Below are 15,849 nucleotides of genomic sequence, written 5' to 3'. Positions count from 1 at the left end.
TAGTGACGAGCAGAGGTCCTCCTGTTTGGGTGGCAAGGGCTTACCGACTAAGCCATCTCCTTGACCCTAATTTCTTCCTCTGATGCATTGTTTTAGAAATACTCTCCTGAGTTTTATTGTTAGAATTCTGTTAAGGATTTATGTACACATATTCTCATGTGAGGTTGAGCAGTCCACTTCCAAGGCATTTAGCCATGACTTTATAATACAAACCAGGGAGATCCACCTTTGTCCTTCCCTGGTGGAGTTTAAACAAGGCAGGAAAATCACCCTTGAAGGTCTGCAGCTCACTTGCAAAGTCGCCCAGATCTGGAAAATTTTCAGAGATTCTTGACGTTTACCTCCAATTTAGGGAATTTTAAATTTTTATTTTGCTGCTGTGTCATTAAATTTTGATCATATATTTTATATGAAATTATCTATTTCAATGAATTCTCTTTAAAACCAAGTGATTTACAATATTCCTTTCACTGCTGGCTTTTTGAGATGGCAGCTGCTTGGCTTCTGCAGCAGTGTGCTCTCAGTTTGTCTTATTGAGCAACTTACATTTGTTTACTCATAGGTCTTATACACTAGTTCTTGGAATTACTTATTGGTCCTAAAAATTTTCCTGATAACTAATTTCTTTTCCAACCCTGGGGATCAAATCCTTTGTATGTTCTATGTAATCACTGCACCATCAAGCTATGTCCCAGCCTTTTGTGGGAAGAAGTGGGGCAGCATCTAGTCACGTAGTTCTGACTGGTCAAGAGTTCTTTCCTCTCGCCTTCACCTCACAAGCACTGGGATTACAGGTGGACATTACCACGTCTGGCATACTTTAGTTTTGTACTTAATATTTCTCAACATTTCTGTCCTGGTTTCTTTCTATTGCTGTGATAAACATCACAGCCAAAAGCATTGGAGAGGAAAGGCTTTATTTGGCTTACATGTCAGTTCTTCATTGATGGAAGTCAAGGTACGAACTCAAGCAGGGCAGGAACGTGGAAATATGAACTGAAGCAGAGACCACGAAGGAGTGTTGCTTACTGGTTTGCTCAGCCTGCTTTATTGAACAACCCAAGCACACCAGCCCAGGGGTGGCCCCACCCACAATGGGCTGGGCCCTCCCACATCAATTATTAAGCAAGAAAATGTGCCCACAGATTGCCTGTAGGTCAGTCTAATGGATACAATTCTCCAGATAAGGTTCCCTCTTTCTAGATATGTCTAGATTTGTATCTGGTGGACAAGAGCTAACCAGACCTTTTCCGATGACTAATTTTTGTGGTTTTTTTCTATGATAAAATTAATTTGGTATATTTTCATATTTAGCTCAGTGCTGAAGACACCTGAGGCTGTGAACTTCTGAGCATTGCTTGTCTTCATGCAATGGACAGTTTGCAGCTGCTGCTTTGGTCCTGTTCATATGTGATAGTGCTTGGCAGTGAACCACAGCTGTACCCACGTCAAGCACACACTGAGCAGCATCCCCAACTGACCTGATTTTTATCCCGTGAGCTGTCTTTTCTCATTGCTAAGAAGTTGAATGCTTGATCGTCTATAGATCTGTTATTGTCAGGCTTCATTGAATTAGAAACCATGTCCTGCTTAAGTTCCATGCCAAGGATTTAGTGAGAGCTTTTTGCAACCTAATATAATTATTTTCAAATGATGTATGGGTAAGGGCAATCTCCAAGACACTCTATTTAATCTATATTTCCATTTTCATTAGATTTTGTCAAAAGTGTAGGTTGACTCATCCATTTTATTGCTGTTTGTTTCTCCTTGTACTCAGGATATATTTTACTTCATGTTTTGTTTGTTCTGAGATGGGGGTCTCATCGGGTAGCCTAGGCTGGCCTTGACTGTCCCACCTCAACATCCTGAGAGCTAGAATTACAGAAGTGTGTCACCATACCCATCCAGTCTTTGAAAAATAACACTCATAATATAAACATCCACTGTTACTGTAACTTCACTGTATAACCTTAACTTCATAAAAAAATGACCTGAAATGGCTCTCTTTGCCCAAGAGAATATTATTTTTTCAACTTCTAGTTGGATAATAACAATAAGACCTTTACAATTTTTATTTAACCAGTGTATTTTTAAAAAGAAAATTTGATGTGTGTTCATGCATGTGTGCGTGTGTGTACATGTACACACCTCACACGGGTGCTGGGAATTGAGCTCTAGTCCCTGCAAGAGCAGTGTGCTCTCAACAGCTGATCTCTCCAGACCCTTAACTTGTATGCCTTCCTCTGCCTCTATCCCCCGGGGCTCACAGGCAGTAACCATCATGGTTAAGGTGCAGACTGGCCATCAGCTTCTACATCAGGGGTGCCCTGGGGACAAGATTTTTAAGCCCCTTGGGTCCATTTCCAAATCTCCCAGTCATTCCCTCAAATTCCTAGAAAAAGCAGCGTATGACCATGTGACTGCCTGCCCTAACAGAGACAGATGTGTGCTTCCGGACACTGCAGCTGTCTGCCAGCCTTGGCTGGGGCCGGGCGAGTTGAGAACATTTCTTCCTTGCTGATGTGGCCTTCTATGTGTCTGTTTCCAAGTCAGGGTCCCTCAGAGCAGGGTGGCAGCCTTCTAAGTTGTAGCTTCTCTCCTAAAGCTAGCGCTCACATCTCTGCACATCCCCACTCAGAAACTTTACCCTACGTTTACCCAGTGCCCCTGTTTAGGGTTTATGGCAACTTTGAAATTCCAAGTATACCTTGTTCGTGGCTTTGTGGTTTTTGTTTGTTTTGTTTTTTGTTGTTGTCATTGTTTGCTTGTTTGTTTCCTTGAGACAAAGTTTCATATCGCCCAGGCTGATCTTAAATTTAAACAAGATTTTCCTTGTAGCCCAGGATAATCTTGAGCTTCTGGTCCTCCTGCCTCCAGCTCCCAAGTGAATGCTAAGATTACAGATACGTACCATCATATTTTATGTGATGCTAGTGATCAAACCTAGAGATGGGTGCGTGCCAGGCAAGTGCTGTACCAGCCAAGGTATATCCCCAGTCCTTGGCATGGCTTTCTGCCCAAAGCAGCACCAGCTTCAGTCAGCTGAGCAGCAGGCTCTGTGAGCCACAAACAGCCAATCTACAACCTTTCTTCCTCTAGGTGGGGGTTGAGGACTGTCTGATCCTCTGGCAGGGAGTGTTTTGTGCACAGTGGCAGCATCAGTCAGTGGGATCTAAGGGGGCATGGGACAAGTACCAAGCTGGCTGGTAGCGACTCCTGTCCTCAGGGAGATGTGCTGTCCTTTCCGTCCCTGCAGACTTCTCCATGATGACGCCCATTAACGACCTCCACACTGCTGACTCCCTGAACCTGGCCAAGGGGGAGAGGCTTATGCGGTGCAAGATCAGCAGTGTCTACCGCCTCCTGGACCTCTATGGCTGGGCACAGCTCAGCGACACCTATGTCACGGTGAGGAGCAGGTACCCTGTGCCCAGCCCCCTACCCCCACAAAACCTGAGAGAAAGTTCCTGACCCTCAGCGTGGCCAAGCACTGTTAGTGGCCCTTGGTTAAAATCCACTCACTTCTTCCAAGATTGCTCATCACTGTGATCAACAGAATAAGCAACCTGCCCAGTGGGTACCCCTTTGGATGGGAGCCAGCTCCTGTATCCAGGGCTGTCCCTAATTTTTGTGAACTTCCTCTGGAAGTTCCCTTTGCACAGCTTTAGTAAAGAGAAGACCTCTTTATCTCTCAGTGGAGGAGGGTTCACGGGAGAAAGCCTTGATGCAGTGAGTTCAGGGAGATGGGGATTTAAGCAGTGTCCTTAGAAGCATCTCTTCTTCCTCTCTGCTTGGCCCTGAGTTTCTTATCTGTCTTCCCCCAGATGAGAGTGAGCAAGGAGCAAGATCACTTCCTGATCAGCCCCAAAGGGGTTTCCTGCAGTGAGGTCACGGCATCTAGCCTGGTAAGTATAGACAGCATCTCAGTGCTGACTCTTACTAAGATGACAGGACCCATGTGACCCTGGAGGGACAAGTTCATCTCCGAATCAGAGCCTACTGTCCTATTCCTTGTGGAACTCACACTCTCCCTGGGCAAAGAAGACATGGAGACACAGTGGGTGCCTCAGGCATGATGGGATGGGGTGCAGGCAACAAACACAGTGGAGGGAGGAGGCAATGGGAGGTGACCCGAGTCCTGGGTAGAGGTTAGAGCACATGTCCTGAGGAAAGCGTCCTTGGATGGGAACACATTGGAACAAGAGACTTGCAGTCTGGCTCAGCATTTGGAATCTGAAGGTGGAGGAAAGATAGTTTGTTTCCTTTGTTCATGGATTGCCCTGACAGATGTGGAGGCCAGCAGACATCAGGACAAATGCTCGGTGCTTTTTCTGTGACCTGTGAAAGAAATTCTGGGTGTGCATGTTTAGTGGGCCTGTGATCAGCTGGGCTGGCGACTGGTGTGAAGTATGAGTGTAGTCAGAGGCTGCTCATTCATTTCCCGGCCACCTAGACCCTAAATAATTACACAGAAACTATATTAATTACAACACTGCTTGGCCAATTAGCTCATACATATTTCTAGCTAACTCTTACATCTTGAATTAACCCATTTCTACTAACCTATGTATCACCACGAGGCTTATGGTTTACCAGTAAGGTTCTTTGGCGTCTGTCCGTCAGCAGCTACATGGCATCTCTCTGACTCTCTGCCTGCTTCTCTCCTCTGCTTGGAATTCCCACTTTTCTCTATTCTGCCCTGCTATAAGTCAAAGCGGCTTTATTCATTAACCAAAAGCAACACATATAGAGAAGAACTTCCCACACCATGTGAGGCGCTGGGAGAGTGGGCACTGTCCCTGAGACAGAGAGGCAGTTGGCATTTGGCTGTGGTAGGTACAGAAAGGGTCTGACCCCAAGATGCAGGTTTGAGGGGGAATCATAGGCAGAAGGTGATCTGGGGTATGGGCAGTCTTGTGGGGGTCACCAGCAGGCTGAGGTGATCTGGGGTATAGGTAGACTACGGATGACTGTGTATGGATGTGCAACTTCTACCTCCAAAGGAGAATGTGATTGCTGAGGCAGAAAGGAGAGGTGAAATCATCTGAGCTCCACTCCCTGCAGCTGGCATCTTTTGTAAATTTGCATAGCAGCAGAGTCCAAAGCCAAGCCTGTGTCTCTGAGGCAGTCCTCAGAGTCCTTGCTTTCTGATCTGGACGGAGGCACTGGATGGGCTGCTCACTGGTGTAACATGAAGGCTGGCTTGTTGGGGTTTCCCACAACCGGCAACTCCCAAAGAGAATCACACACAGGACTCCATAAGATTATAAACTGGTTGTCTCATTAGCTCAGTCTTCTTATTAACTAATTCTTACATCTTACGGTAACCCATAATTTTTGTCTATGTTAGCCATATGGCTTGGTACCTTTTCCAGCTGTCAGCTCACATGTTGCTTCTTCGGTGATCTGGGCAGGAATGGCGGAGGGAGCTTCCTGCTTCCTAGAATACTCCCAGTCTCTTTTCTCCACCTCTACTTCCTGTCTGGCTTTCCTGCCTATACTGCCTGCCTGGCCAATCAGCATTTTATTAAAATATGATTGACAGAATACAGATAATTCTCACGCACCACACTGGTCTATTGTGCTGTGGAGATTCCTCTGACACAAACCACAGGTCCAGCAATGAGATAGCAATGAGCCAGAGAGGGCCTTCCCAGAGAGGGAAGTCTGACTGGGCCTCTTTGAGGAACTGGGGCATCAGATTGAGCACAAGCCACAAGCATGAGCTGCGGGGAAATGCTGTCACACCTAGCCAGCACCAGGCCACTCCAAACCAGTCCCGTTCTGTAACACTCCCTCCGTAGAGAGGTCTGCAGTGGTGGTCTGTTGGATGCTGCTCCCGTGCAGCTAAGCACATGACACCAATAATGAACCCCTCCCCACACCAAGATGTCACTGTTCTTTGATTCCCTCTTCTGTCTGTGGATTTTTGGGAATGGGGCATGGGGCCATTGGTGGACCTGCTTTGTGTGTTAGACTTGGGATGTCATAGGTGCTTCTACTTAGAGGGTCAAAGTTACAGTGGTTTCTCTTTTTAGTTTTTCAAGACAGCATTTCTCTGTGTAGCCCTAGCTGTTCTGGAATTATCTCTGTAGACCAAGTTAGCTTCAAAGTCACAGAGATCCACTTGCCTCTGTTTCCTGAGTGCTGGGGTTAAATGTGTGCACCACCACTGCCTGGTGATTTTTTTTAAAGAAACTAAAATCTAGCTTGTTAGTGAACAAGGTAGAATTGTAATCAAGTGAACTTAGGGACACAGGGTGCCTGGGGACCAGACCACTAAGGTGTTAGGACTGAGGTTCTCAACCTGTGGGGCACAGCCCCTTTGCAGGGAGGGGGGTCGCATATCAGATATCCTGCATATCAGATATTTACATTACAACTCACAACAGTAGCAAAATAATTTATGGTTGGGGATCACCACAACATGAGAAACTGTATTAAAGGGTCACACAGTGAGGAAGGTTGAGAATTATTATGTTAGAGAACCTTGCCTCAGAATTTGTGTTGTGCTAGGTGATTTGCATCTTTGAGGAGTGGGCTTTGCAATGTGCTGGGAGGGTTGGCAGGGGCACTTTGAGGATGAAGCATCTTCCCTTTTCTACTCAGGAGGCCACTTGTCTCATCAGTCACAAAAAGCCTTCCCTGACGTTGATGCTTTGTGAATCCATAGTTAAGTAGGAACACCATAGCCATTCACAAGCATTATTTTTGATGTGTTTGTGTGCATACACACACATGTATGTATGTGCTCTTTCTCCCACCAACACTCACTATGTGTGTCTCTGTCTCTCTCCCTGTTTCTCTCTCCCTCGTTCTCCCTTGCCACCTCCTTTACACACATACTATATGTAACGGTTTTTAGCCAAGCCACCTGCTAGTAGAGGGTAGAGAGCAGGCTAAGAAAGTGACTTCTTCCCATTGGTCCCTTAAATACTTCCCTTTTCCATGACTGGTAAAAGGTGTTCAGTATACCGTTCTCCTTACCTTTGTGTACATTACGATGTTTCAAAAATGAGATGGCTCAGCTTAGACAGGACTTCCTCCAGGAAGGTTTCTGTTGGCATCCAAGAGTCCTCTTAGCTGCTTCTAGAGGATTCTATCACTGACTCTCTTCTAGCTCCTAATTGGAGTGGGGTTTGTGGGCCACAGCCTGGACACCATTTAGGAAAATGCTAAGCGTACTGAGTCCTCTCTGTGTTTAGATTCTACATTGGCAGTTCCTGGAGTAGCGCATGACAAAGTCTGAGAAACTGCCCCACCACTTCCCCTACAGAATCACCACCACCTACCACCCCTGGAGATTCACTGCAAGCAGGCCTCCATGTTGCTGTCCCCCAACACCAAGGCCAGCTATTACGCCTGTTATCCTGGGTGGACACAGGCAGGGGACACACTGGGTCTGCCACTCTGAGTCTCTCTTCTTTCCTGACCAGATCAAGGTGAACATTCTGGGAGAGGTGGTAGAGAAGGGCAGCAGTTGCTTCCCAGTGGACACCACGGGCTTCAGTCTGCACTCAGCCATCTATGCCGCCAGGCCCGACGTGCGGTGCGCCATCCACCTGCATACGCCTGCCACAGCCGCGGTGAGTGGGGCCTCCCAACCCTGGAGCTCCACCCAGTGCCAGGCTCGCTGTGTCAGCCGGCCCAGAGCGCCTGTTTCTCCCTGGGGAGATCATCATCTGGGATATAGCAATATCATCATTGAAAAATTCTGCAAAGGGGCAGAGAGACAGCTCAGGGCTTAAGAGCACTGGCCACTCTTTCGGGGGACCTGGGTTTCATTCTCAGCACCCACACAGCCACTCACAATTATCTGTAACCCTAGTCCCAGGGAGTTCGACACCCACTGCTCTGACCTCTGTAGGTACTGTGAGCATGTGATGCACAGACAGACATAAAGGCAAAACACACCATACATATGAAATAAAAAATAAAATAATGATAAAAATATAGATTCTGGAATGATCTGGACCTCAGATCGAGAGTGAATTCTCGTATGGGATCTTCATTCCAACCTCCCTTTCCCTCACCAGGGTCTTGGTGAGAGGCGAGGGTGAAGGCGAGGAAAGTGCTTTAACAGACTCCCCCTCTCGGCTGTAGCCTACAGCAGCAGCTGGGCACTCAGCCAGGTAGCCGCACCTCTCAAGTGTCTGCCCAAGTCAGTGTTGTTGGGCTTCACGCTGCCCTGGGCCCCACATGACCCAGACCTTCAGAGGAGAGACCTTGGCACAGAAGAGTAAGCTGATGGGAACTGAGTCTGCAGACTTTTCCATAGCTCAGGGCAGCTGAGATCTGGGGAAGGGTCCAATAAACCGGGGCAGAGTAGAGGGAACAATCACAGATCACAAATAATATCGAGGCCATCTCTCCACGTGTACAGAGGACACTGCAGTGTCACAGAGAAATGGCAGACACTGGGCATTGCCTTGGCCATCATCCTTTCCCGCTGACACCAGACCACATACCTGTAGGACAAATCACACGACACCAGCCTGTTGAGACTTCCTAGAATCAGGACCAAGACTTGATGCTGTGTGTGTGCTGAAGGTCTCTGCAGTCTTGGGCTGATTTAGGGGAGTGGGGCAAGATAGTAGGCCCTTCTACACCTCACTGTGCTTTGTTTTCAAGGAGAAATGGAGTAGGAGGTTGCATTAGTTTACTTTTCTGGTGCTGTGATAGCATACCATAGCCAGATAACACACCATAGCCAGATAGCACACCATAGCCAGATAGCACACCATAGCCAGATAGCACACCATAGCCAGATAGCACACCATAGCCAGATAGCATACCACAGCCAGATAGTGCACCATAGCCAGATAGCCTACCACAGCCAGATAGCACACCATAGCCAGATAACAACACACCATAACCAGTAACACACCATAGCCAGATAGCCTACCACAGCCAGATAGCACACCATAGCCAGATAACAACACACCATAGCCAGAAAACCCACTACAGCCAGATAACACACCATAGCCAGATAACACACCATAGCCAGATGATAATACACCATAGCTAGAATCAACAGGGAGGAATGGGTTTGTTTCATCTTTCAACCTGTAATTCATCATGCAGCGAAGTCAGGCAGGAGCCCGAAGGAAGAACCTGGAAGTGGGAGCTGGTACAGAGGTTATGGAGGAGCTCTGCTTATTGACTTGCTCCACGTGGCTTGCCCAGTCTACTTTCTTTGTAGCAGTCAGGGCCACCAACCTAGGGGCAGCACCACCCACCACCCACAGTGATCTGGGTCCTCCTATATTAATCACCAATCAAGAAATATCCCAGGATTGTTCAAAAGCCAATCTGGTAGGAGAATTTTCTCAATTAATGTCCCCTCTTCTAAAATGGCTCCAGCTTGTGTTAAGAGTTGATATAAGACTAGCCAGCCCAGGAACCAACAGGTTTTAGCCCTCAGTCCTTGTACTCATACTGTCCCAGGGCCATACTATGGGGGAAAACACATCCACCACTCCTGCCTCCTCCCAGAGACACAGACGACAGAGCTGGGCTGAGTGGCAGGGTCCCCCGTGGACGTGCTTGCCCACAGTCCTCAGAGCTGCCGGAGTGTGTGCAAGTGTGACGGAAAGGCCATAGCTCGCACTGAGAAAGCAGGCCTGGGTGGTGCACAGTCTTCCCCCTGTGAGCAGGCCTGGCCTGCTGTGCTCTAAGGAGAGAGGGCCGGTGCACCCTGTGGCCTACTAGGTAACTATTGTTTCCCTGTAGGTGTCAGCTATGAAGTGTGGCCTCCTGCCTGTCTCCCATAATGCCCTGCTGGTGGGGGACATGGCCTACTATGACTTCAATGGGGAAATGGAGCAGGAAGCAGATCGAATCAATTTGCAGAAGTGCCTTGGACCGACCTGCAAGGTTTGTTCCTGGGAGGGGGCTGCGGAGTGGTACTGACAAAAGTTGACATCACAAGACCAGGGAGATGATTCAGAACGGTCAAGAGTTGGCTGTACAAGGACCTGTGTTCCATCCGCAGTATCTACATAAAAAGCTGGGTGTGGCCATTATGTACCTATAACCCCAGTGCTGGCAGGTGGACTCCTGGGACTTCTGTGGCCAGTTTAACTGAATCAATGAGCTCCAGATTTAATGCAACACCGTGTCTCAAAAAAAAAAATCAGGTGGAGAAGACTTGAGGAAGATGCCCAGTGTTCACCTCTGATGTGCTCGGTCTCTCTCTCCCTCTCTCCCTCTTTCTCCCCTCTGTCACACAGACAGACAGAATTAACATCACAAAAGCAAGATGTACTCATTGGAGAACATTTGTTCTGTAGATAATTTTTAAGATTTGTGTGTGCGTGTATGTGGAGGCCAGAAGGGGTCATCAGATCCCCTGGAGCAGGATTGTGAGCAGCCTGCTAGAAGTACTCAGACCTGATCCTGGGTCCTCTGCAAAAGCAGGAGCACACTTAGCCACTGGGCCGTCTCTCCAGCCTCCAAGTTTCATAGAATTTATTTTTTTTTTAGAAAGAAAAGAACTAAAATCAAAAAACCCACTTCTCCCACATAGCTCTGAGATGTTGTTGCGTTCTGTAAGGCTGTTCACGTATATTTACAAAACTGCAACCAGGAAACCAATTCTCCTTCCCCTTAGCAAAGCACACTAAATGCCTTTTTATGTGACTGTTTCCTCCATCACTCAGATTATTAAATCATACCTCATTGTACGAAAAGCTGTAATTTACCTGAGCAGGCCTCTGTGGTTGAACCTTACAGGGGGTACTTTCCTTCCTACATCCTAGGTTCCTCTTAATAAAAACAGCACCAAGAGGGTATCCTTCCTGCTAATCCTCTGAGTTTAAGGAGGCTCGCTTAGACATTTCTAGGGGACATACTTGATAAGTCTGGTTTCATATTGCCTGATTGCTTCCCACAAAGGTTGTCCCTTCTGCCCCTTTCCTCACATCTAATATATAGGCTATCTCTCTAAGTCTCCCCAAGCTGAGTGACTATGTTAATTCATTAGTTACCAACTGGATCGAAGAGAGAAGTGTGTTGTTGCCTGGCTTAAGTCTAAAACACTGTCTTCTGCTAGCGAAGAGCTGTGGTGCCATCTCAGACCAGAACAGAGACGGAGTCTGAGCTGGCGGCTGTGTCACTTCTCCCAAGTCCCTGCCTCCTCATCTCCACCTTGGGGGAGGAGCCTGCTACTCTTCCCAGCAACCCCAGGGTATCCTCAGCAGTGTGTGGCTATGGCAATCGAAGAGAAGGTGTTCCACATGCTTCTGTTTCTGAGCTTGAGCACTGAGCTCTTTCTTGGGCATAGAGAGGAGAGAACTCCAGCTGATCCTAGCAAGAGAGGACAAGATGCTCTGATCCCCGAGGCCTCAGCCCTCGGCAGGGACCAAATGCATAAAACCAACCATGAGTATCTCTTTCGGGGAGGGAAGGGAAGCCTTAATTGTGATCTAAACCTATGTCTGGTCTCTTCACTCCCTTCACTCACGTTCCTGCCAAATCAGAAATGGTTTCACCAGTGAGAGCCCCAAGTTCTAGTCCAGAGTCTGCCTCCAGTAGCCAGAGACTCTCCATTTCTCTGAACTTCTTGTTCCTCATTTGAAAAACTGACTAGAAGTGAACTGTAGATGTCAGGGCCAAGTCTGTGGAGCAAAAGCCCGAGGTCCAGAGAGATAGCATGAGGCTGCCCGTTCCTGCACAGTCACCAAGAGTGTTATCCTCTTGGATTTGACCAAAGTTGACCAAGTCACAGGGCAGAAGGTCACCGTTGAGGCCCAAGCGCTATACCGAGCATCAGATGATTTTGCTCACCTAAAATTCATACTGCCTTTTCGGGCTTCTGAATTCTCTAAGGCCCAAACCATAGCAGCGCCCCCGCAAAATCACTGGAGCTGCACAGAATTCGTTTCAAATGCCCTTTTCTATTTCCTGCAGTTGGGTACACTTGACTTGAACCACACTTAGGTTGGCAGTGAGGTTCCTGATTACAGGGGAAAAGTGGGGGGTTGGGAGAGGGGCTCCAGGCTGGGTATAGACTTGATCTTGGTAAGATGAAAGTCTCTTAGGAGGGAAGCTTTTTTAAGGTTGATTTTATTATACAGTTTTATTTGCTCATTTTAGTTTGTGTGCGTGGGACAGTGGGGTGGGGGATTAGTTCAAGCCTCCACGACTCACACGGAATCCAGAGGAAGATCTGCGGTAGTCTATTCTCTCCTTCTGCCATGTCGTCCCAGGGACTGAGCGAAGGTTTTCAGACTTGATGAGTGGTACCTTTCCCCCTGGAGCCATCTTGCTGGCCCAGAGAGGGAGTTCCAGAGGCTCGGACTTAATGGGTTCTTTCCTCCTCCACAGATCCTGGTGCTGAGAAACCATGGCATGGTCGCTCTGGGTGACACCGTGGAGGAGGCTTTCTATAAGGTCTTCCACCTGCAGGCTGCGTGTGAGGTACAGGTACGCAAGGCGCTCTGGGAAGTAGGCTCAGGATCTGGCCTTGATGGGGTCCCTGGGAACTGTGGGCCTGCTGGCTGTCATTTGGGGTCCTGTGAACCTGACTTCCTGAGACTCTGTCACTCTGCCAGTCACCACTTCCGCTCCTAGAGTTTCCTGCTGACAATGGGGTCCACATCCTGGAAAAATCCATCACACCATCTGACTGGTACTACTCATATCTAGGGGACCTGAGACCGGGATGGGGAAACCATCACAGGCACACAAAAGCCCTACCACACCTGTGTCACCTAGGGTGGCTGGTACACGAAGCTGTACTGGGGGACACAGAAAAAGGTTGTTCTTGTTTTGCCAGGGAGAAGGATAGAATGGGGTTGGCTGTACATGGGCCAGGAGTGTGGTCAGGCATGGAAAGAGGAGTGGACAGAGAGACAGTCAGTGTTGTCATAGCAACCAGAACAGCCAAGATACCCCCAAGGGTATGTAAGGAGCAGTTCTCCCAGTCCCCTCACTGGGAAGGGACAGCTAGGTGGAGGTGTCAATGATAACGGTGCCTCTAGAGCAGCAGGGATGCTGGTACGGTAGTCGTACGGTGCAGGTCAGTCAAGAGCATGCACTCTGTGGTGGACACATTGGTGGGGGTGGGGCTTACCCCAGCCCTCTGCACAGGTGGAGAATTCCTGCTGCATCCCCTACAGGTCCATAGTGGAGAGGCCTTCAGTTCAGACTCAGAAGTGACCCCTTTGCAGTTTAACCTTCTGACCTGCAGCCATAGGTCAGAGCTGTTAGTCCTGGTCCCTAACAGCCTCCTGGCTGGTGTCACTTTCTGCACAGGTCTGGCTTGATGTGCCTTTGACTACCACATCCCTCTGGCAACCAACCCAGGAAAGTACCGGTGACTCTTTGTCAGTGTCAGGGATGGAGAGGCTTCTAGAAGGAGGGAGGAGGGATGGTCTAGACGTGGAAGAGCAAAAGCAGAGGATAAGGCACAAACGAGTGCAGAAGCCACGGCCTGCAGCTACTGCAGGCTTGCACTCGGGCAGCCAGCTCTGGAGCTGTGTCCACTGTGGGCCCGGTGACCTTGGTGAACAGGTGAACGTGATTATGGACTATGAACGTGTCTGTGGTCCAAGCCCAAGCCCCTTCTCAGATCTGGGCCCGGTGTTCTCTTTGCCTATCGGTTTGGAGTTCTAGAAAAGTGGGTCACTGCTCGCTGAGAGGCAGATGGGAAGCACAGGCAGTTCTTCTCCATCTGTTACCCATCGCCATGGAAACTGCTGGAGGAAGAGATGGAAGGAGGCAGCTTGGGCAAGGCTGTGGGTGCTCTCTCCCTCCTTCTTCCTCCATTAACAGTCAGTCCCAGGGGAGGCCGCCTCTCATCCTCTGTTAACTTAGCAACAGCATCCATGTAGTGCTCCTGAGGCTCCAGAACATTCCAAATACTTTACCGTATTACCTTAAAAGACTCCTCATGAGGTCGCTAGGGCACTGCCATTTTTACTTGACAGAGGTGGAAGCTGAAGCCCAAATATGGTAAACAGCTGCCCGCAGTCACATTGTGAGAAGGTGATGTAACACACCAGGCAGCATGGTACCCACACAGGCCTCCTCTTCAACACCCTAGCACTGCCTCTCCAGAGCAGCAGGGGACAGTGGGGACAGTAAAAGACGTGCAGTCATATATCTTGAGTAAAAAGGCACTGGAAAGTGTTGTGACGTCCTCCTCGCCCACGGAGATATGGCTCATCTGAGGGAGTCTGAGGAGCTCGCCTCCAAGAAGTAGTTTGGCGTCATCTATTGGTGCAGGAGAATGCCAGGAACTCAAGGTGCTGCCTAGATACCTAGAGGCCTAGATGCCTGCAGCTCATGTGCCTGCGTTTGTCAATAAACTAAATGGACCACAGCCCAGACTCCCAACCCATCCTGAAACATCAGGCACTGCAGGCTAGATCATCAGAGTGGAAGCTCTGGTAAGCGAGCTTATGTGGGGACAGCCTTCTTGGATGTGAGTGTGTTTACACACTCCTGTAGTGATACATCTCAGATGTCCCTCTCCCTGCCGAAAGTCAAGCCTAAGAACATCTGAATGGCAGGGATGCGGGGCTCATGAGACTGTACCACTAGATAAGTATGAGATGGGAAAGACAGAGGCTGATCAAGTGTATGGAGGCTTTGAAGATTAGTCTAAACTGCCTATTCTATATGTGTACCTCTGTGCTAATAGGTATGCTGCCTGAGGCCACTTGCTCTGCTCTTTCCCCATGGAGCTTTAACAGTGGGACAGCTCTAGGACCCTGAGGGGAGCTGTCTGACACTGTAACACCTGACTGTGCCATGTTGACACTGGACCTGGTGACTGATCACCCCAGCATGGGTGTATGAATAACAAGACTGTAGAAAAGTCTTCTGGCTTCTCCTCTGCCCAGGGCATTCTTCTGTAGATCTATGGCCCCTGCAATAGGTTACAGCCTAAAGGCCATTGGTCTAAGTATAATTAGCAGGTGTTAGCGAAAGAGAGATCTATGTTTCACACTGTCTTAGTTTACTTTTCATTGCTGTGATAAAACACTGTAATCAAAAGCAACTTGGGGAGGAAAAAATTTATTTCATCTTACAGCTCTCAGGTCACACATCACCAAGAGACATCAGGGCAGGAACTCAAGTCAGGATCCTGGAGGCAGGAACTGAAGCAGAGGCCCTGGAGGGTGCAACTTACTGGCTTATCCCCTCTCTTGCTCAGCCTGCTTTCTTATACACCCCAGGACCACCTGCCCACGGTTCCCACTGCCTCAGTGACCTGTGCCCTCCCACGTCAATCATCAATTAAGAAAGTGCTCCACAGACTTGCCTGCAGCTCAATCTAATTGAGCTGAGTCATTTTCAAAATTGAGGTTCCCTCTTCCCAGAAGACTCTGACTTATATATCATGTTGACTTAAAACTAACTGTCACACACATACACATGAGAAAATAAAGAGAGTAAGGTGCTGACACTGCCCCTCAGGTTTCACAAGTATTTGTGGCCATTTGCTTTAGATATTTTCCTCTTGAAGAAATAACATATTACAGGCAATAATTGAAGTTCCTGCAGGACACCGTGGCAGACATCTTTAATTCTTCTTGAATAAATAGGATATTAGAAATAATGGTTGAAGATCCAGATTGACATGATAGCAGACATCTTTAATCTTGGTAGGTAGATGTGGCGCCTGCACCACCCAGAACCATGATCAGGCAAGGGTCTAGGGATTAAAAAACACACAGAGACATGGGTCACTCTTGTAAAAAGAACGCCCATTTTATTGTGTTCCAGGGCAGCTTATATAGGGTTTTCCTTGACTAATGGCCATGCCTTAGCTCTCAGGATTTTTCAGCTACAAACCCACCAGAAACCACTCCCCTGACATCAGAAACTCATGAGGGTCTC

At 48.3% G+C, this 15,849-nt stretch overlaps 1 protein-coding gene across 4 annotated transcripts in view; it reads left to right on the top strand.

Moving 5' to 3' along the window:
* Add2 (adducin 2) overlaps positions 1–15,849 on the top strand; it is a 96,536-nt gene that overhangs the window by 61,482 nt on the left and 19,205 nt on the right. For all 4 annotated transcript variants that reach the window (XM_048416557.3, XM_048416556.3, XM_048416560.3 and 1 more), the window contains exons 5-9: positions 3,257–3,408; positions 3,825–3,905; positions 7,437–7,586; positions 9,733–9,876; positions 12,328–12,426. In XM_048416557.3, the coding sequence (XP_048272514.2) occupies positions 3,257–3,408; positions 3,825–3,905; positions 7,437–7,586; positions 9,733–9,876; positions 12,328–12,426 (626 nt within the window). The remainder of the gene's footprint in view (positions 1–3,256; positions 3,409–3,824; positions 3,906–7,436; positions 7,587–9,732; positions 9,877–12,327; positions 12,427–15,849) is intronic.

This window comes from Myodes glareolus, chromosome 6 (genome assembly GCF_982192425.1).
Source record: "Myodes glareolus chromosome 6, mMyoGla1.1, whole genome shotgun sequence".
Classification (NCBI taxonomy): domain Eukaryota; kingdom Metazoa; phylum Chordata; class Mammalia; order Rodentia; family Cricetidae; genus Myodes; species Myodes glareolus.
Note: the sequence above shows the minus strand (reverse complement) of the source record. Positions and strands in the feature narration are given on the sequence as shown.